Here is a 22,886-nt window from a genome sequence, read left to right as displayed (position 1 = left end):
TGTTTTCAAGACATATTGCTTTAAGTTTTCTGTCTTGACGCTTTGATGTCTTCCTTGGTCTACCAGTATGCTTGCCTTTAACAACCTTCCCATGTTGTTTGTACTTGGTCCAGATTTTAGACACAGCTGACTGTGAACAACCAACATCTTTTGCAACATTGCGTGATGATTTACCCTCTTTAAGGAGTTTGATAATCCTCTCCTTTGTTTCAATTGACATCTCTCGTGTTGGAGCCATGATTCATGTCAATCCACTTGGTGCAACAGCTCTCCAAGGTGTGATCACTCCTTTTTAACTGCAGACTAACGAGCAGATCTAATCTGATGCAGGTGTTAGTTTTGGGAAAGAAAATTTACAGGGTGATTCCATAATTTTTTCCTCAGAATTGAGTGATTCCATATTTTTTTTTACCTCTGCTTGGTCTAAGAAAGTAACTGTTACTGACTACCACAATTTTTTTTCTTGATTTCTTTTAGTGTTTCTTAAAGCCAGAAAGTTGCCATTTGAAATGACTTTAGTTTTGTGTCATGTATGTGATCTGCTTTTTTTCTACAAAATTAAACAACTGAATGAACATCCTCCAAGACTGGTGATTCCATAATTTTTGCCAGGGGTTGTACTTCCCTGACATCGTGCATTGACGTACACAGCAGAAATTATTGTTAGGATTACTTTGCTTCTGGTACTTTATTGGTCTTGACGAAGACATTTGCGCCCTCTCACTAACATTCAGATATCAAATAATAAATAAATCTAATAAAACGCCAACAGTAAAAAGTAAATTATTAGGTTCGCTCGAGATGAGCCAGTCCTGCGCAGATTCGATCACCGGCAATCGGCGCACAATGCATGCCGGTTAGTTTTGTGTCCGACTTCATCCCGACTTGCTCTGAGGCGGTGCAGCCGGTGGAGAGCAACTGCAGCGCCTGGCTCTAAAAACTGCGGCCGCCTCGCTCTCGCGGTTTTATCGCCGTCCACTTTTGTAATACGTCAGAGCAAGTCGGGATGAAGTCGGACACAAAACTAACCGGTGAGTGCGCTGCAGTTGCTCTCCACCGACTGCACCGCCTGGCTCTCACCTGATCTAACAGCTGATTGGTTCAGATGTCGACTCAACAAGATGACGTTTTAGATAAACTACTCATTTTGTTGAATTCTAGAGATTAAGATTGTATTTGTCTGACCTGAAGGTTTATTCCGTGAACAGAAAACATGTTGTGTGACTGATGGTGAAAACAAACTGATAAATGGGTCTGACCACTTTTTTAATGAACTGACATCATTCCAGACAGGATGTTAGTGTGTCTGTGACTTCCTGTACGGACTGAAGGCTGCTGGAAACTGTCGGGAAACTGTCCGACTTCACCGCAGCTTTTTGTCACCTCCCCCCCGCTGCGGCCGCCTGCTCTCGTCTACTTTCCAGGCGAGGCGCAGTTCATCTCGAACGAGCCTATTATCTAGCCTAGCTGATTACAAGCCCGTAGTTTACACCGTCAGTTGTTCTTACCGCCCTCTCCGACAAGCGGAAGTGATGGGTACTGTCTTCCGGTTTGGTCACGTGACGTTCCACATAAAGCCTTGAAATTATATTAAATTAAATTGAATTGGCAGAGCAAGAGTGTGGGCAGGAACATTTGTGGCTGATTCATTATTAACTAAAGAAAAGTTTTATTTTGGACTTCATGTTTCAGGAATGAGCAACCAAAATATAAAGCGCTCTACAGATAACCACATGGTGGCGCTGTCCCATCACAAAGCACTTGCTCCCTCCTGCTGGTCCCCTCACGTGACGCGTGACTGTGACCTCTGATTGAACCTCGCGAGCAGGAAATAACACTGAGGCGGCCCCAGACGAGTGAGAACTGACGGAGACGCCACATATCGGAGTTGTTTATAGCTGACCAAAGCCTGTTGACTGGAGGAAGAATAACGAACAACACTGTGGCAAAATAAATATCGGGGGCGCTGAAAAACAGACGCAGTACGCCGGCAAAAAATGCGTAAGGTAGGTGTTTAGCTAAGCTAATTAACGCTAGCTAGCAGGCAGGTAGCACAGTAGTTTGATATCTCATAGCTATCCTGCTAGCCTTATTAGCTTGTAGCGGATGTATCTCGATACATTAGCTAGCTTTTCTTGTAACGGTACTTATTAAATATGTCACTGTATCCACAGACAACGTTGAAACCGTCCTTGTGCCACGGGTATTAACGTTAAGATACGCAGCCTAACGTAACGTCAGTTTAATTGACTGCATGTTGCGTGGGGTTTGGTCACCGGAGCAGCGGAGGGTGCAAGGCCGTTGGTGTGGTGGTTTCAAGCTGCTCGGGGATTTACAGAGCCGTGGTCGGGTTGTGAAATGTGTCAACTGTAAACGGCAAATTGTGCAGTGTTTGTTTCCCCCGTTAACACCGTGTAATCTGATCCCAAAAATGCCACCATGTTTCATTTGCCACTCAAAACATGTGGCGTTAGTTTGGTGAAAGACATGAAGAGCGGAGGCCACGAGGAAGAGCTGCTGAAAAGACCCCACACATTTTAAGGGTTAAAATGAATATTTTCATTATCAGTGTTTGCTGGCATAAATTCAGACTGCCTACAAAACTACGCCCAGCCATAAATCTTTGTTTCAGAGGTACTTAGATCTTATCATTTTAAACACACTTTCAGAAAAAAACATTGGGACGCTGTGTAAAATGTAAATAAAAACAGAATGCAATGATTTGGTAATGTCTTGAACCCATTTCTTTTTCTTTTTTTAACAATAGGACATAAACAACATATCAGATGTTAAAACTGAGACATTTTACCATATCATGGAAAATATTAACTCATGTTGATTTTGATGGCAGCAACACAGTGGTCAGATGAATCAAAATTTGAAGTCCTTTTTGGATACCACGCACACCTTGTCCTGCAGACTAAAGAGGAGAGGGACCATCCAGCTTGTTATCAGCCCACAGTTTAAAAGCATGCATCTCTGATGGTATGGGGTTGCATTAGTGCCTATGGCGTGGGTAGCTTACACATCTGGAAAGGCACTATCAATGCTGAAAAGTACATAGAGGTTTTAGAGCAACATATGCTCCCATCCAGACGACGTCTCTTTTAGGGAAGGCCTTGCATATTTTAGCAAGACAATGCTAAACCACATACCGCATCCATCACAACAACATAGCTTCGCAGTAGGAGAGTCTGGGTGCTGAACTGGCCTGTCTGCAGTCCAGACCTTTCAACAATAAAAAACATTTGATGCATCATAAAACGGAAAATACGTCAAAGAATTCCTAGGATTGTTGAGCAGCTAGAATCCAACATCAGACAAGAATGGGACAACATTCCTTTCTCAAAACTTCAGCAAGAGGGGATGCAACACCATGGTACCCAACTTTTTTGAGATGAGTTGCTGACATCAAAATAAACATGAGCTGATATCTGATTAAAATGTCTCAGTTTCAACATCTGATATGTTGTTTATGTTCTATTGGGAATTAAATATGGTTTATGAGATTTGCAAATCATTGCATTCTGGTTTTATTTACATTTCACACAGCGTCCCAACTTTTCTGGATTTGGGGTTGTATAGTAATCGGAAAAGATCCATATGTCCAGTCAGTTCTCCTTCTGCTTTTGTGTTTCCTGAGAGCATAACTCTACAGCACAGGGCTGACTTACGTAACATCATAAATATGCTAAACTCAAACACCATGTCAGTGATTATCCTCAGCAGCCATTTAGACATATCATGTGCAGAGATAAGTCAGCTTTATCTGTGTGCTGGTACGCTCCAGTAAAACACTCCATGCACTCTTTTACAGGGCGTGTTTTGGAAAGCTGCTTGGCTTGTGTGAAGCTAGGGAAGCATGGTGCATTTATCTAATAGTCTCCCTGCTGTTTGAAACCAGCTTTTTAAAAATGTACTGTTGCTGTACTTGGGTATTGACACAAGGGATGAAACACACCACATTGTGCTGCTTTGCAGATGCCTGGTCAACTCCACAGCCTGAAGCCCAGAAAGAGGAAGAGCAGCTCCAGAAAGGTTTGTGTTTACCTGTATACAGGAGAGAACATCCTGCACAAAGAGCAAGCAGTTATGTTCTGCTGTTTGTGACTTAGAATATATCTGAAGTCAAATAATATCTGTTTTTAAACGATTTATAAAAGAACCATGTATGATGTTTTTCCATGAACTAGACAAATATAACTGGCTAGACATTGACAACTACAGACTCCAGCAGGCTCGCTGTTGTCCTCAGGATATTGATCATGGTTAACTATAACATCATCTTAACCCTGGTCTTAATCTTTCCTTCACAGACTTCTACAAGGAGGAGATGTGCGAAAAATCCAAAGACACAATCAGCAACAGAGAGCACTTCAGTAGTCGGTGGTTACAGCAAAGCAGACGGTCCTCTGGAGAGACTCTCTCTCATCAGCTGTGAATGTCACCAGTCTGCAGGCAGGAGGAGATGCTCGGCATCACCAGAGCTCGAAGGACAGGAGGGCAAAGAAAATGAACTGAGGACGGGGCTGGATTTGGACAATTGCGGAATGTACGGCGTCTGGGACAAACAGGACTCTGAGGTCATGGATTGTGAAGACACCAGCAAAAACATCTACCCGGATGACGACAGTAATCAGATTCTTCCTGTGGAGCAGTTCTTTGGAAACTTGGATACTGTACAGGTGAGGCATGATGGTTTATCTCCATAATAGGGACAGTCTGTGACTCAGGTTGGATCAAGAGGTTTTTGTAGAGGAAATTGTTCCCAACTGATGGCCAGTCAAGGAGTGGCTGTGCCAAAAAGACTCTGACTAAACATAGATAAAGCAGCAACCACATCTGTTGTCAAACTAATTTTTTACAGTTAAGTGCATATTTTAGTATGCAGCAGCATTGCCACTGAACATACTCTGAACAAGGGGTGTTGAAAAAGGGAGGGGTGGCAAGAATGACGTTATCAGTGTATATAGATGCTGAACTAATCACACTCATAAACAATACTGGCGCAGCTTGACTATGCGGAGTGCCTGTACGCTGTCTGTGGTGCTGAACACCATGGCAACAGTAAACAATAGCCCTCATACAGAGAAGCGATGTCTGAACACATTTTGTTTGATTTTTGTTTGTATCCACTATTTGTTCTTATTTTGTTAGTACCCATTTGTTTCTGGGATGCACCAACATTTCCTTATTTTTGCTCTTCTCTTAGGTAAGAGAAAAATTAACGAGTGGTCGAGAGAGCACTCTGTTTTAGAGTAATTATAATGATTGGGTTTTTAAATGGATGATATTGCTTGCATTCACCTTCTAAATGGCTTACATACTGTTCTTGGATGCTTTGGCCATCCAGCTTCTGAGCACAAATAGCAAGTCTCTCTCTTGCATGCAGCATTACAGAGATATGTAATGTAATTAATGTTGTGTTGTATATGACATTGTTAATTCCAAAGTTATAGTTTCAGTGTCCAGTATGTCAGATTTTTCTCAGCAGTTTTGTTCAACACTTAGTGGTGAGGCAGACATGGTATGCAGCTCAGGTGGAAAAGTGTTACAGTACGCAGTTTATTTTCAGATAATATCACAGTGGATATCACTTTTATTTTTCACTTCAGGCATTCCACTTGCACCAACACAGAGTTTACTTGCCTTGGGCAACTGTGAAATTTAAAAAAATGCTTTGGTGGACACACAGCAGTACCAGGTTGAGTGCACTCAATGCACTCTGTGGCTGATTTAGTTAACCTAGTGATAACGTGCAGAATTTGTTTTTCACATTGACTTATTGATTGGCTGAAGAGTTCTTCTATGCCACAACACCTCAGAGGAAAATCTTGTCCTTTTTTTACTCCACTACAATAATTTTATAACTTGAGTTACTTTACAAATAAAGATTTTTGCATATAAACCAAAAATATACAGCTGAAATGATTAGTCAATTGATTAAAAAGTTCATTGGCAATTTTAATATTAATTTATCGTTATTCATGCAAAAACAATTCATGGTTCCAGCTTCTCAGACATAAGGGAACAAGCTTGTTTGGTTCAGACCCCAGCAAAAAAACACATCATGTTTTCTTTTTGCATATCATGCAGCCCTTCTGCAGCACCCTCAGCACTGTGATGTGCAGCAGAAGAGTCAAGATGAACAAACATCTCATCTCACAAACCACACACCATAGGTTGTAAAGATGCAGAATTGGAAAGAATGTGTCCCTACCAAAATGCCGTGCAGTAGCAGAAGTCAATATTATATTAATACTGTACAAGTGCCTCTCCACCTTTCAACTGATGTTGAAAATATGACTCAGTGCCTCCTGCAGAATTTTTCTAACGGAGAAAAGAAAACTGTGACACACATCTAATCACTATTTAATGTCTTGCGTCCTTTCTAGTATTACTTCAAGTACATTGATATCAGACCAAAGGATACTGTTTGAAATGTAGCATTAATATCAAAGAGATTCCCCAGATCAAAGACACACTGTAAAGAAAGGGTGTTTTCATAACCACAGTATCTGCATCAGTTAAGTAACTGACTTATGAAACCCTCACTGCCAGTTGTGTCAGCGCAGCAGTTCAATTTGCTTGGTGAAGATTATGTCCATGTTGAATGAATTACCAAACACCTGACTGTTTTGTTCGGCAGGACTTCCCTCAGAGATCATCAGGGACTTCAACCCATGTCCACAGGGAGAACAGGAGGCGACATTACTACGCACCAGAGGACAGCGATGAAGAGGAGTTGGGCCTCAGTAATACGGAGCGAGACGACAGAGTGGAGACTTAGTGAAGAGGAACTGCACTGATGACTATGGTGGACTCAAAGTCCTGCCTGTGGAAGGACATGATTTTGCTCAGCACTTATTATAAAGCGGCCAAATGTATTCAGATGCTGCATCCAATCAGTCCTTAGATCGTAACGCTGTCACACATGTACTGTGTGAGTTACTGGTGATGAGCAAGGGCAGCATGACGTTGCTGTAGCAGAGTCTGATGTTGGCCTACCATCACTTACAAGCCAACGTTGTATGTGTGTATTTGCTTTGAACCTGCTTCCATTGCCCCGTCATGAACTGTGTGATTCATCACAACTCAAAAACTCATAATCACAGAACTCATCCACTGGTGTTTACGACTGTGTTAACTGTTTAAAGCAAGTTCTTTGTGGAAATATACAATTGTTGACTTGACAAGGACCGTCCAGATGCACAAAGATGCTTAAGTGTTTTCAACCCTTAATGGTTAGTCTGAAATCTGAGTATTTTAATTGATATTTTTTTAACATAGTTACAGTCATGGGATTAATATAGCCACGTGTGGGGAACATATAGTGCCTGTTTATTATTTATTGCTGAATATATGCCCACACCACCCATGGTTCAGTCAGCTTTGGCTCGCCTGGCTGATGTGTGTGGCATGGCACTTTATTTAGACAAATGAGTCCACGTAACATACCGCTTCATAATTTTAGTGCAGTTTGAGATTAGCCTTGAGAGATGCCAAACAGTGTTGCATTAAAACAACAAACTCAGAAGGCTTTTTCTTCTCACAAATCTACAAATTACAAGTTCTAAAATGTAAAATGCAGAAATAACATGTTGATAAAAGCAGCACAAAGATAGATTTCATGGCCTGGTTTCAGACTGTGTAAATGTGGTAGGGCAGCAGGGTGCACGCGCCAAAGAGCAGATCCATAATAAGAGCTTTTAATATTACATATTCAGTGTTTAAGATGAATGTCATTGCTCACTAAGTGTCTAATATTTCTCATCAACACATCTTAATGTGCCATGGTTTTGGTTTTGGCAGCTGTTTAACATACAACACATCTGTAACATAACATAACACATTTATATCAGTGCAGCTAATAATTAGCCTTGATGAGCAGGCACACAGAATTCCAACAATACCTTTGGAGATTTAAAAATAAAATGACCTGAAATATTGTTGATTATATTACAAGCAAATAACCAAAAACATCCTGCTAAATTCTACGGATTTTCATTCTGGACCACTTATGAAAACTGTAAAAAAAACAAAAAGAAAGAAAAAAATACAAATAGACTAGATTCTATATGAAAGATGTTTTATTAAAAAATGTGGACTTTAAATGTTTCTTATAAAAGTTTTTTAGCTTGTCAGTAAAGTGAAGATAACTTAAATCTGACATTAAAAATGAAATCTGGTCATCGGATTTCTTCGTTAACAGTAATTGCACTAGTGCTTTTCACTCCTATGCAACTTCCTGACCGAGTGAATGCCACATTGTATTAATTCATGCATTTTACATCACCGTGCCAACATTAAGAAAAAATAAAAATAAAGCTTTTTCATGATTTCAACATTTGTTTGTGTAATTTCCTTCATTTTACAAAATACTGTCAGTCTGTATTGAAGCACCACAGGCAAAATATGATTTTAAAAAAATCGACAGTGGACCCTGAGATAAATCTTTCCAGTGTAACACATTATGTCGTCACAGTTCAAATGATCATTTTTTCATAAAAGTAAGGGTAAAAATCACACCAAGCGCCTCTTCTTCCCTTTAAGCTTCTGTTTTGTGTTGTCAGTGTTACTGGTCTGTTTAAAAATCTTCTTGGTGTCACACAGCAGGTTGTGAGCACCTTTGTTATGGCACACAATGTGAACCAGCTTCAGGTTCTCCCTGGTGAACAGCAGGCGGTAGAAGTAGTTCAGGTTGACATCTTCGCTCTTGTGATTCTGCAGAGCTTCCAGCAGAGCGGGAATGATGGTCCTTTTCTTTTCAATCCTGGACACAAGACGAAGAAGAAATGTTTTAAGTTGTGTCTTTAACCAGCAGGTATCTTGTTCTAATTAATAAGTCATCATCTGCTGTCAGCTGTTACATCAGATCACTGTCTACCAAAGCCTGACGAAGCCTGATGGATGATTTGATCCTTGAGCCTAATTATTAACTAATTTAATATTAACCCAAATAAGGCCTTTGATCCTTTAGGTAAGGCTTTTCTGGCACGTCTTTAAACATTTCAATTCACTCAGTTATTGCATAACCCTACTCAATGCAGTAGTGACACCCTTGACCCCTCTATAGCACGAGGGACAGAGGTCACATAATGTGATGTCATAACTCAAATACTTTTCCTGATATGTCAAATGAAATGTATGAATAAATGATTTTGAATATATAATCATTAGAAAGCACAAAGCTAGGCTTGGTTTGCCCTTTGTGATAGTGAAATGCTTTTTGACTAAAGGCTAAAGAGTCCAACCTGTGGTCCAGATTCCATGTGCTGAAGAGAATCCTGCTCTCTCGGCTGCCGTAGGGGTTGATGGAGTGGAGAGACAGGCAAACTTCCTGCTCAAATGATCCCTGTGGAAGCAACAGAGAAGAGGAGGTCTCAAAAGCAGGTCCAGGTCTTTTAAAATGTTGTATAAGTTGTGTGGAAAGTGTGGTATAGTGGCATATCATCCGTAATGTGTTTGTGTTATTGTGTTACTTTGGTGAATTTAAACTAACCCTTTAAAACACCAAAGTCACACAATTACTTAAACTAATTGAACAAGGCAGTGATAGACCAGCAGCTCCCATGTTCAGCGAGGTGCAGTTCGTGTTTTTGTCAATGGAGTCTGGCTTTGAAGAGAGCATAGATCACTTTCACTTCAGTTCTCCATCAGAAAGGGCTGTCTGCTTGGGAAATACTGAGCACAGGACTGGATAAATGAGACATGGAATGTACTGCTGAACAGATATTTTGAAATAGTTTTGCTGTTGTTAAATGCAGAGCCCCTTTTACTTTTATTCATCAAGAACTTAATGCACTTTTAGATTGTCCTGTGCAGAGGTATAAATTCTTCCTAAATTCACCGTAACACATTATGAGTACTTGATTTACAAATTGTCATTTAAGAAGATAGTACTCCTTAAAGCCCGGTATGTGGTTTTATGTCTGTAATACCTGACAGGTAAACCATCCTTCCTGAGTACAGAGGCGATCCGGCTCCTTTTCAGTCCTGTCAAAGTAGCTGCCGTTGTACCTCGCCGCCTTCAGTGTTTCTGCCAGGCATTTCGATGCTTTCAGAAACTCTGCCTTGATTTTAGCCTTCTCGATGGTTTTGGTTGCGCCATCCACCTGAGAACAGAGTTTCAACCTAAACATTATATTTGATACCAGACACCTGAATGTTGATGAATAGACTGATGAGTTTTACCTCCTTCATGTAGCTTCGTATCCTGCTCTCACAGTTGAACTTCATGTAGGCAGACTTTGTCTTAAATCGAGTATCGACACCTGAAACGAGACCACACTTAACAAACTCAACGACAGATGAATTTAGGGGCACATCAAGTGTTTAGTGGGACATCTGTGGGTCAGAGTAAATTGTTTTTATTGCTAAATCAGCTGCAATGCCTGCTTTCATATTTATTACTGTATTATTGGACTAAAGACCTAGAGAGTTATAAAAATTGTTGGACACAGCCATCACGTCTCCTATGTCAGAGAGCTGTGGGGAGAGGGGTCTCAGAAGCTACTGGACCATGTGATCATCAGTAGAGTATGTGCAGCATTTGCAGCATGTGCAAATGATCTTAATCTACAACACCAAATGTCTCATGAGCTTGTGGTTAAAACCACAGCTTCTGTGGTCCAGTATAGAGCGATAGCGCTGCAGCAAGCAGCTGCAAACACGTTGCAATGTAACCACTTGAGACATTTGTGCACCGTCAATTGACGCCCACTAGAAGTGCTTGTTTTTCCACTGACAGGCTCAGATTGTTAAAACAAGTGTCTGACAACATTATGGAAAGGATCGCTACAGAGATAGACCTTTTTGGTAAAGAATAAGATCCTTTTTGTTTAACCAGAAACAGCCCCCAAATCGTTATCGCCAAACCAACCAGACTCCATTTAAATAAACAGTTATTTTAGCGTGCATAGAGCCTTCACATCTTCACATCTAACTGGGTGACTTAAAGGTTTCTTTCAACCAAACCAGATTTGACCATTGTTAGAACAGTGGAAAGTTGAACCAAGATAGTTTTTGTGAGTTTTATTTTGTTTCCATCAGCTTTGAATGAAGTGTGTTTTAGGACGATAGAATTACTCTTTATTTAAAAAGAGTCTGGTGGGTTTGGCGAATGCGTTTTTGGGGCTGTTTCTGGTCAAACAAAAAGGATCTTACTACTTTAACACAAACATCGACCACTGTAGGGATCCTTTCCATAATGTCAGACACTAAAAATAACAATCTGTGCCTGTCAGTGGCAAAACAAGCACTTTAGAGGCTGTTGCCCTTTAACATGAAAAGGATCTCTTTAAAACAAATAAGTTTACTTCTTCTAATGAGAAACATTTTCTTTTTTAAATCATTGTGGCTGCAGTATATTGCCGTACCAACCCATAAACCAAGCAGCTTCAGTGTAAATGTCCAGACTCTCTATTAAACTTTGTACCTTTGAACCAGTCTTCATCCTCCTCTCTCCTCTCCAGCTCAGATCTGTCCTCCAGGTTGAACAGCAGGTCAGTCAGGATTTTACGTCTTTTATGAGACTGCTCATCAGACAGGAGCCCTCTCGCCGCTTTAATGAGGCCATCGGCGTGCCGGTCTGTGTTCAGTAACTGATCGATGTCACACACAACTGGAATTGGAAGCACTGAGGTTACTGGGGTCAGACAACATAACCATCATCCTCCATTTAAACCTAAAGAACACATACACAAGTACAGAGTACAAGAATTTGTCTTGTCTCTTTTTCTTTTAGGTTGATTCACCTACCTCCACTCCATGTCTGATCGCTGGAGAGGAGAACAAGTTCAGTGTTGTCTGGAAGAGTTGGGAAGAATCCCTCCGTCACTTTGGTCCCATCCGCATACAAACACACATGTGCACCAGACAATGGCAACTGGAAATGACATCAATTTATACAACAATAAGAATTATGATACAAGATGTTTAAAGTCAAGTGATGTGTAGGACAAAGCCTCACAAATTCTGAGCCATTACAAAGATATATTTCTTAGAGTTTAACATAAGCCAAGGGGATGCCCACTATCTTTCCCTCACTGTCTTACAATATGACCACTGTGGATAGTGAGAGTTATGATGACAGAATATGATGATCTGCATTTATTTCCCTTTGTAGTTCTTGTGTTGTAATTTTTTAGATCAAATCTTGCCTTACACCACTGAGCTATCTCTGACAGTCTGTTCAGATGAAATTTATCTTGTGTATCTGGTGCTGGAAGGCAGGCGGCGTCTGCTTGTCTGGCCTCCTCTGAATAAAGATGAACTGTTGTGGCCACTATCTCTGAAACACACTTGGTCATATGTTACATTTCATTTGAAAGGAACAGGATGTTTTTTAAGTTATGCTTCACTATGGAACATCTGCTGTCAGTTGTTTTTGCACTTCCATTACATGTATGCACACTTGTCTAACATGTTGCTACCTGCCCCTCTGGCCTGTCTATGTGCTGCTGGAATGCTAAACCTCCCTCCTGTGTATAAATTAGGTTGTCTCATCTCATGTGCAGAATCAGATAACTGTACCGGAAACATGTTGGCATATCTCTTTGTCCAGGTTGTCTGAATGAAACCGCCCCTGTAATCTAACAGCTGTTAGCCAAACAGCTAAAGTTAGCTTAATATATTCACCTTCAACCATTCACCTGAGCAGCTGCTGGTTAACAGCTGTGTGTTTTCTGGTATTTGCAAACAGTGTTGACTTTTCTTCTTCTCTTATTTTAACCGTATCCTCGCCGAAGAGAAAGCGGAACAGCTGTTAACGCTAAAACAAACCGGAATAAACCACACAAACTCACCTGTAATAACTTGCAGCCTTTTTTAAGCAACTCCTTCACACCCTTTGCTGCAACTCCGTATTTTCTGCTGTCATTACAGCTCCTAATTTTCACAGGTTTACTTTTCCTGAAGAGTCCAAACATTGCACTGTGCCCAGTTTGTACCTACCGCGTCCTTCTTCTTCCTCTTGAGGCTGACTGCACTCGGTGATGGTAAACGGCTGCCCCCTGGTGTCTCTCCTCCGCTATTGTCTTTACTTGAAAGGACGCTGCTGAATAGTGTTGTGTGAGGTGTTTTATCTATATTTTGCCTAAGTAAAAATGACCATACCATTTAAAAAAAACTCTATTACTCGGGAAAAGCCTTGCATTCAAAATGTAAGTGAATAATTATCAACAAAATCAATAAAACCTCAAAGTTAACATGTGCATGTTTAATTTTGTTCAGCTTTGGGGCTCTTTTTTGAAAGCTGCATATCTATTTCTGTCTTTGTAGGTTACATTGAAAGCAAAAAAACAAACAAAAAAAGTAAATAAACCCAAAAAACAAACAAACAAAAGAAAAACAGAGTCAAATTCCTTGTATGTGCACACATACTGGGCCAGTAATATTATTATATTAATGCATTAACGTGTAAGCAGAATTCTGATGTTGTAGCTGGCCAAAGGGAGGCTGTAATTTTATATGACAGACAAGCAGAGGTATACACTGTCAGGATATTGTAATATTCAAATAATGTTCAATTACCTATATTTGCTTATACTGTTATTGTGTAAATGCAGACTGGTAACACTATATGTTGTTGCATGAACGCAAATGCGGGACAAAGTGCTTGATGTTTACATCCACAGTGTTGGGCTAGTACCACCATGAAAAATTCAAGTTTGTATGCTAGTTAATTTTTTTTTTTTTATGTTCATGGGCCCTCTGACTGGAATTGTTGAGCAGCTTTGACTCCACTAGTAATGGCACTGACTGTGTGGGTAAATTTATACTTCACATGTGGAGCCAGTGGCAGTACAAATGAAAGTAAACCAATCTTGTGAGATTTAGGGGCTCTGTACTTATTCCATTGCTGTCAGCCACCATTGCCCTTCAATTCTGGCACCCAGAGGAACCTATTACATAACAGTTCCCCAAACTTAAAGCAATAAAAAGTTTTTCCCAGCCTCAACCTTTTGTGCCCAGCCTCAACCTTTTTTTATACTTAACTTCTTGACTGTCTGAAGGGCTTCTCCCAAATCACATATAAAGTCTGTTTTGAGCATGTAGCTACCTATATGGAAGCATCCTGCCTTGGCTCTATCTGACATTTTGGGGAGATTGTCTCTAGCAGGGATGAATTCAGCTGTAGGCAGGCCAGCCATTTCACACAGCAATTAATTTAATCCCCCCTTGTCCCACACACACTGAAGTCAGATAAAGTGGACCATCAGGTAAAATGGGACTTAAAAAAGACCTGTACTTCCCGCTTCCTAAACTTTAACAGCCAGTCATGGGAAATTATCTATACTTTGCAATAAAAAGGGCCACAGACCCTTTTTACTGTAATGGGCCACCTTTTAAGTTTAAATGTTTCATCTTAAATTAGCAATTTGAATGTTTCCTGTCACCTCAGACTGTTGTAATGCTATACAATGTAATACACTACAATTACTATGAATAATTTGAATAATATTTTTAAATAATTGCTAAATAACTATATATTTTTTGAAACCACATACTTAATACTGAAACACTTGTGGATATTCATTGTTAGTCGCATTTATGAAAGACTTCAACTGTATGCTTAAGTGAATATTACCATAGCAACTGATGCAGCGCGGTGGGAAATACCAAGTGAAAGGTATGGAGGATTTGAGTCGAAGATTGTAACATTTTGTTTAGATGCGTAGTTTAGTAGTAAAACGACTCGGTGCATAAGCACAATCGTCGTATGTTAAATCTTTATTGTTTGCGTTATTATTTTCAACACATAAAAATTCCGAATGACATAACTGATTTACTCGCTCACCCCTCCGCACTGAGTAGTACAATCCAATTTCAACATGGCGGCCGCGGGTCTGAAAATCTAAACGGGTAGAAAAGATAACATTTCCAGTAACATCTTAGTTGTACCCTTCATTTCACTTTTTTTTTCGCAATGTCAATCTTATTTTGCTGTTAACTACAGACAATGGTCCAAACAGAAGACATATCCACCATGGCGGACTGCTGGAGAGAAGTGTTTGACAGAAGCCGGTTGGTTCCCCCGCCCAGTCAGACAGTCCGCCTGGCTGTGGAAAGCCACTTCACCCAGTCCCACGGCTTCCAGCTCAGCCTCAGCCGGCTCACTGCTGCTCACCTCCCGCAGGTGATAGCTCACAACTAACGCTGAATGCTTGGTAGAGATTTAGAAACAGTTGTGCTCATGGCAGAAATTTGGTGGCTGTTAAACGAAGTAAATTCCGTGTAGGTTCTAATTCTGGAGTAGAGCGTTACTTTCTATATTCATTAGTTAGCAAAGATAAGATAAAAGCCTGTGACCCCACAGTGTCCGCCCCTTTATGTAATAAATACGTCACAGTGCGTCTGAAGAAAATTAGCAAAAGTCCATCCAAAAGTTTTATAATTAAAGGTGACCTTGCATTTATTACACCGGTCACTTGAGTTGACCACGACAAAATACCACAGTGAGCATGCTATGGATCCTCTTGTAAATTCGGTTTAGAGATAATCCAGCTAACTCCACTGCAGTTTTAAGTCTTAGCGCATTGTTGTTTCGTGGAAATACTCTTCAAGATAACCTTGACTTTTTCCTTTGTTTTGAATCTTCACAAATAGAATAAAGGTTTCACAAAACTGAAACCGTGTTTTAAATAATATTTATCCTATCTGGGATAATTCAGTCCGTTTTTGATCTAGATGTGAAAACAAGCAGTGAAATCTGTTTTTTTTTTTTGTTTTTTTTGCATTTTCACAAATAGAATAAAGGTTTCACAAATCTGAAACTGTTTTCTCATCAACCCTTAGTCTAGCTCAGATAATCTTGTCCAGATTTGACAAGTTTAAGTATAGTGGGTTTTATAAGTACAATAAATGTTAGACAGATTTAAAAAGTGTGTTTCAGACAGCATTGAGGCTTTACCCTTAAATCTCTAACATGCTTTCACAACAGTAACAGGTGCAAAAAGCTGAGGATGGGTCGCTCAGCATTTTAAATTACATGTCCCTTTAACTCTCCCCTTAACTGCTGACTGGGAAGCTAATTTCAGTTTAGTGATTTCTGTGGAGTGTGTGTTCATTAGCGTAGTATGTATATGCAGAATTTAGGTTTGGATCATGTATAAAGATTTTAAGTGAAACTCACTCATGGGTGTTTGCTGAGAAGTTGAGCATCATTAAATTGGAATATTTAAGGTGTATTTTTTTTATACATCTAAATCTTTAAGGGCAAGGATTACCTGTGACTTTTCTAATGTGGGTGTCATCCTTTTTTATGAACAGGAGATGTCAGAGGTGACCTACCAACTGCGAGTGACCCTGTTTGATAGAAACCATCAGCACTTCTTTGGGAAAACATGGAAAAGCCCACCCCAGAGGATGAAAAACAACAAGATCTCCCTCAACGAGGTAGCTTTACAATAGGTTTAAAATAAGGCCTGGCAACTGCAGATAACATGCAGCTGTGATTTACTGTGGTTTTGGGGGCTCTATTTTAAACTCCTCTCATGTTGTTTTGATAAGCAGTGGACTGATGATTATATAGTGAAATCAATGCCCTTTCAAGCATGAATTACATGAATTTAGCACAGCCATTATTTAATTAAAACCAGCTCAAAAGCGCCACCACTCAAGGCTTTCAATTAGCACTGATGATTGGACTGTGTTTTGCTGCACTCTTCAGAACGTTGTCAGCCGAAACTCTGCGAGTTACAAACTACTGTGATTGCCAATAAGTGATTCCAGTTGCATCCAACAAGTCCCGTCCTATAAGGGCTCCACTCATTTCTCACCCAGAAAGTTGAAGAGGAGCACATATTATGTGAGGCAGGAACTCATGAGAGCTAGAGGATTTTTTTCAGAAGAAAATTATGGATACAATACAAATTGGTATCAGCTACCTTTTACACTGTTTATGGTAGACACAGTGAACAGCAGATCAATAAGTAATCAGGCAGTCACCACAAATGAAAAGTGCTCCATTAGTTTTGCAGGGTTAAAAGGTTCAATCGTACTACATTGCACAGTAACTGTGACAAAGAATTTAACTGTCCCTAAATTCCCTGAAATCTTGGTTTCAGAACGTAAGCATTGCTTTATTACATAGAATAGTCCTAACTGAATAAGAAACGATAACAAAGTTCAACAAAGCCTGAAAAAGGATGTGATGTTCTGTGTGATATGAGAATATTAAATAAATATTGATCAGAGATGACAAATTGTAAACAGTGTATGAGTGTGACGCTTTGTAGTCTGGTAGTGGGATAATGTACCTCCTGAGACCCTGCATCCTCATACGTGGACATCACATTTTGGGTTTACTTGACCTTAAACTTCATTCTACTGAACTTAGAACTGTCGTGGACACTTTTTTGTGCCATCTAGTGGTAGTAAGAGCACAATACACAAATTCCTGTAAAAACTAGATGGCTGCCATCTCTGCCAATTAGAGCTTAGATCGGGCCCAAAAAATCCAGCCCGACCCCACCTGAGCCTGTGCATGTTCTGTCCGAGCCCAGCCCGGCCCGTCCCTTTAACTGTAATTAGGAGCCCGAGCCCAGTTTAAACCAGACATTTGTTTTTATTAAGGATTGGGACGTTATAACAGACGTTTTGAACTAGAGTTGTTTGAATGACTGAAATCTGTTCAGGAGGATCTTAATGAATAGTGCAACAATGAGGGAGGATTATCTCAGAACGGGGTGTTCATTAATAATAGTACACTCGACGAAGCCGACACACACGTTGTCACCGTTGACAACTAATTTAAAGCTGTCCCAAACCTCGGACTTCCCTTGAGATTGGGCCAATTTAAACTCTCCTAAGGCTATTTTTTTCCTGACATCCGAAAGCTCCATTTTGCTCGTTAGGCCTATGTGCAGCAGGTCAAGTGTGATGCGTGTGAAGGGAGGAACTCACATGTGCGTGGCCAGTGGCAACATCAAGTGGGGGCCACGCACCCCCCCCCTCCCAGGTGTGATAAGTAGTTGGTTCCATAGCCTAGGTCTATTATGAGGAGCCCGACCCGTCCGAGTCCGAGGATAGTGGCGGGTTTGGGCTCGGGCAGAGAATCTAAGCTCTTCTGCCAAGTCAGTCTGCAGCTGATCCAGACACAAAAGTGGACAAGGTCCAAAACCTGATCACATTTAATGGTTGAAACTTGTGTGTTTATGATGTTTGTAGTTTGATATGGCAACAAATTTGACCAATTTCAGCAATAGCAACAAGTTAAAACACTGTTAATTAGGAAGTAATGGTTTGAGGACATTAGGACTTTACTATTGTTGACAGTGTTTAGGTTTTTATACTTATGTCCTACTAATCCCAAGTAGCTAGGATAAATTAATAATGCATACCAAACAAAAGTTCTGGTCTCAGGAGTATATGAAACCCACTAAAGTAATAACTTCTCCATTTCCAAACAATGCATGAGTGTGTCCATTGGCTGACCGAGCACATTTGCTTGGTCACAGATGAATAAAGGTGAACTCTGAGCTGCGAATCTGGGGGGAATTTACATCGAAACTGGGAACACACACTAGATTAATCTGTTGTGCTGGCTTTAATAGAAGATAATTGGTTATATTATGAAAGTGTAACGTGACCATACCTTTGAAATGGCCTAATCAGCTAAAATAAACGAAAACATCTGTGTGACTGGACCAAGGGTGTGTAGGGGCAATTAAATGGTTAGTTTAGATTTTTTTAAAATGAGGCTGTATGAGGTATTTATTTAGTCAGTGTACAGTATTACCTTCAGTAGATGACAGTCGGCATGCCCCCAGTTAGGCCCACATAAAAAAGTTAATATCAATTTATGTTAACCCTATATTGAGAATATTTTCACTGCTTTACTTTGCTGTCAGACAGCCCTTTCTGATGGGTAGTCAAAGCCATTACATTTATCTACGCTCTCCTCAAAACCACAAAACTCCTTTGACAAAAAAATGTAATCTTACCTCACAGAATATGGGAGCTGCTAGTCTACCGCTGACTCGATCAGTTAGTTTATTTGTTTTTTTGTGTGACTTTGGTGAATCTGAATTTATCATCTAAAACGCTAATGTCCATAATCTGAACCATCCCTTTAAGTGTCAACAATATGTCCTTGTTGAACTGCACAGGCGTAGTGGTATTGAGGAAGTCAGTGTACTTGGAGCGGTTGTGCTTGGCTGTCCATTGCTGCAGTTTTTAGAATGACCCAGTGAAACCAGGAAAGCATCTTGTTCACACCTTTCAATTCTGAAATGCTGGCAGACTCAAATTGTGGAGGCTTTGGTGTATTTTGCTATTTAAACTCAGCCCTCTTAGTTTTCACACTCCCACTGAACACATGTGAACAAAAAAAATTGATTGATCAACATGTACTGAGTACAAGAATTCAACATCTAATGGTTTCCATTCCAGTATTTCTGCCTCTTTTAAGGTGTTCACAGATGCAGCTCGTTAGTTCTCTGCTCATCCGCACAAGTGAACAATAGCAGACATTTTTGTCAGCTCACTGTCACTGTCATTATAGGTTTAACTTTCATGATCGACAGGTTCAGCAGCCCCGCTTAGATGCAGCACCACTTTGTTAGCAGCAGATACATAAAACCTGTGAGAAGCCCAGTGAATTCAAAATGGACCATTTGGCTTAACTGCATCAGTCACCTTAAACGTCACAGCTAAGTTGTGTGGAGCCTTTAAACACTGCAGCACACAGAGACAGGCAGCCAGGCAGCCCAACCTCATGTAACATTTGTCCATTTTACAAGAAAAAGGTTTTACATGGAATCTTCTGTATCACACTATCTTCAGTTTTACTGTAGGCCTACTGCACACTGCTGGTTGTTGGAATCTTGGTCAATCTCAGTAGTAGGGGCCAAATCTAGAAACTAGAAATTAAATGTAGAAAGTTGCGTCTCTCCGCGTCATTCTGAAGTCAGCAGCTTGTGTGGCTGAAGCACAGATCAGAAAACGGAAAACCTAGTCGCCGTTTAGGAGGACAGATACGGCTCAAATGTCCCGTATACGTCGAGAGTTACACATTATGACAATCTTAGTAAAACCGAAGTCCCTCACACAATAACTGACGTTTGCATAGCATAACTTGCATTGGTTGTAAAGCTGTGGATGATGGTCACGGAGATGCGCCAGCAGATTTGTAGTGTTGCTACCCTTCGCAGCAACTTTCTTTCTGCATGTTTGCACACAGGATAGTTGTCCTCCACCAGCTGTCCCTCGGCATTCTTCAGAAACCCATACGCCCAGACCTCAGACTCTGTGTGTTTAGTTGGGGGGAAATGTCCTGAGTGCCACTATCACCACCTTCCGCCATGTTTTCATTCTTTGTGTTTACACATGCTACGCATTCACGCAGCGCCTGCATCGCGAGACTTGAATGAGGCTGTTGTTACATATCCTGATAATCCACCGCGATAATGCAATTAATTTAAACATAAACGGTAATTCTTACCGTGTAAAAATTAACCGAGATTTACCGTAATATCGGTAATCATTACATCCCAAACATAGCATTAGCAGCTGGCTCCTCCTCAGCTGTATCCCGGCAGCAGCATTAGCAGTGTCCCAGTACATAGCATTAGCAGCTGGCTCTTCCTCCGCTGTATCCTGGCAGCAGCGTTAGCAGCAGAGAAGCCGGACTTGCTCGAACGGTCCGCTGGAAAACCAAAGATCAAGGACGCGGTGACGCGGCCCTGCCACGGCAGCCGCCTGTGGGCAAACAAATCAGTCTCCAGCGTGCCGCTGTCCAGCAACCTTGAATCTGTAGGGGAGGGGGGGCGGAAACGACTCGCGGCAGTATTTTGAATTTGAGTGCAGTAACCGTTTTGGCCACATTCTTACATAGAGCATAGAGTCAGTGAATAATTCTGTTAGATATTGAACAAAATAACTGTGATGATGATTTTTGCCATAACCTAGCAACCCTAATAGGAAACTCTTTTATTGTTTGGAGGTAAATTTGGTGTAATTACATGTACCTCCTGTAGTATTTATTGCAAGTCTTCTGGGCGTGCTAATATTTCTGCCGTGGTCGAGCTCCTCTGAACAAGCAACACTAAAGACTTACTGCTGTGTTGACTTGGGATTGTAAGTCTAATGTAGTTCTCTCTGTGAGTCCATGTGAATGAAGCTGGAAGTTTTAGTCAAATGCAGAAGTCAATCGTCTCACTCTGTTGCACTTCATTTCTTTACTTTTGCCAATCATTGTTCTTCAAGCCGTTTCTCCTCTGTAATCACCATTAGACAGAGGGAACAAAGAGGCAATTTTTTGATGTCAAACTGTGTGATGTACTCTTGGAAAGATGTGCTTTGATGATGAAATTTCCAATTACCTCTTGAAAATGCTAAAGAGAATGTCGTAACTACGGAAGACAAAATATACAATGCTGATATTGAAATATGCCACAAATCAGATTATCTCCGTGGTATCCGTTCAACTTGAAAGGGTATTTTTTTGTTTAGCTATAGGCACCCAGCGCTCTGTCATGTCCGTGCTGCTTTGGTGGTTTGTTTCCTGTACAATGGGTAAAAGAGATGGTTTCAAACAACCTTTACGCTTCACTGTGCAAGGCAGAGTTTTTCTGGTCAGATGTGAGGAGATCTAACTTGGCATACCTAGGGCACCGCACTGGTATTTTAGAAATTTGTGTTATTGCTATGGTGCAAGCCAAAGATGTACAGCGCAACACTGTTGGTCAAGGAGAACTCTGATGCACTTAACTTGTAGTTTAAATCTTGTTTGAGCAGGTAAATTCCCAATGTAAGCTATGTTTAATTGTTCTATCATGTCTTTTATTCCATCAGATTATTGCCCATAGTCAATTTTTACTTGCCCCCTACACAAATAGTTTTATTTATTAGATTAAAGTTTATCATCATATTTGATATTTAAGTGAATGACATGGGACAAGGACGCAGAGTGTCAAAGATGCAAAGCAAAAAACATTATTGGGTATCGAAAATAGTAAAAATAATACCCCCTTCTTTTCCGCAGTGATGGACTTGTGAGTGCCTGATCAATACTGTTCATGTATAACTCTAACAGAGATGAGAAGGAATTGAGATGGCTCAATCCTTAGCTACTTCCATCATCAGCTCTGGAAAAAAAATTGTGTTTAATCCTTTTTCGTGAGTTGCTAGATTTGCTAGCCCAACTTGGCATTTTACTTGCCCAGTCAATTGGTCAGTTCTTATTGTTGAGCCTTGCTGTGGTAAAGAAAAGGAGCAGCTTGTCATTTGTCATTGTCAAGAGATATTTGATTTTTAATGTTAAATGCTTTGACATTTGGTATTCTTTATAGTTTATACTTTATATAACAGCTATATGGATACTGCCATCCATTTTAATCCAGTAACATATAAGGAAAATGTTTTATTTATTTTTTATTCATGATGTGCATTCAATGCCGGCTCATACAGTTTTTGTGAGTGGAATAGATACATTTTGGTTGTTAGCAAAAAAGTATTGAGCTTTGATATCCAGCCCAATAAAGCCTCCCAGTGTACAGTATATATATATATATATGTGTATATATATATATATGTATGTAAAACAACTGGTGAGCTGTCTTGGTTCTGGTCGTAGTGAGCCCTTATGGTCCTCAGGAAACAGGAATCAAGGGCAGGAAATGAACTAAAGTTGCAACCAAACAGCCTTTACAACCCATAAAAGGATGCATAATGATGTCATACTTTCCTTAGATTTAACAAACTAGTCCATACCCATTGAGTACAGCATACCATACCATGACTTAGTCATACCAAAAATTAGAAAAAACCCCCAACAATATTCGGCCACAGGGGGAGCCACAGCGATCGGTCGCATTTTAGCCATTTTTAAGCATTTTTCTGTTGTTATAGCGCCACCCAGTTGCCAATTAGAGTTAAATTTC

General features: G+C 40.4%; 3 protein-coding genes across 3 annotated transcripts in view; 2 read left to right on the top strand and 1 right to left on the bottom strand.

Annotated features, from left to right (window-relative positions):
- Window positions 1-1,815: 1,815 nt before the first annotated feature.
- c16h1orf174 (chromosome 16 C1orf174 homolog) lies at window positions 1,816-8,345 on the top strand. The gene is made up of 4 exons (XM_050065424.1): window positions 1,816-2,006; window positions 3,982-4,038; window positions 4,317-4,685; window positions 6,650-8,345. The coding sequence occupies exons 1-4, from the start codon at window positions 1,998-2,000 to the stop codon at window positions 6,788-6,790; spliced, it is 576 nt and encodes a 191-aa protein (XP_049921381.1). The 5' UTR covers window positions 1,816-1,997; the 3' UTR covers window positions 6,791-8,345.
- On the bottom strand, window positions 7,410-12,981 carry dffb (DNA fragmentation factor, beta polypeptide (caspase-activated DNase)). The gene is made up of 7 exons (XM_050065423.1): window positions 12,807-12,981; window positions 11,761-11,887; window positions 11,438-11,623; window positions 10,195-10,274; window positions 9,942-10,115; window positions 9,255-9,355; window positions 7,410-8,773 (listed from the first exon to the last, which is right to left on the bottom strand). The coding sequence occupies exons 1-7, from the start codon at window positions 12,927-12,929 to the stop codon at window positions 8,524-8,526; spliced, it is 1,041 nt and encodes a 346-aa protein (XP_049921380.1). The 5' UTR covers window positions 12,930-12,981; the 3' UTR covers window positions 7,410-8,523.
- Window positions 12,982-14,813: 1,832 nt separating this feature from the next.
- nphp4 (nephronophthisis 4) overlaps window positions 14,814-22,886 on the top strand; it is a 229,400-nt gene continuing 221,327 nt past the window's right edge. Inside the window, exons 1-3 of the mRNA XM_050066031.1 lie at window positions 14,814-14,865; window positions 14,960-15,139; window positions 16,273-16,398. Coding sequence (XP_049921988.1) covers window positions 14,963-15,139; window positions 16,273-16,398 — 303 coding nt within the window. The 5' untranslated portion in view covers window positions 14,814-14,865; window positions 14,960-14,962. The remainder of the gene's footprint in view (window positions 14,866-14,959; window positions 15,140-16,272; window positions 16,399-22,886) is intronic.

This window comes from Epinephelus moara, chromosome 16 (genome assembly GCF_006386435.1).
Source record: "Epinephelus moara isolate mb chromosome 16, YSFRI_EMoa_1.0, whole genome shotgun sequence".
NCBI classification, from domain to species: domain Eukaryota; kingdom Metazoa; phylum Chordata; class Actinopteri; order Perciformes; family Serranidae; genus Epinephelus; species Epinephelus moara.
This window is presented reverse-complemented; position numbering and strand designations above follow the sequence as displayed.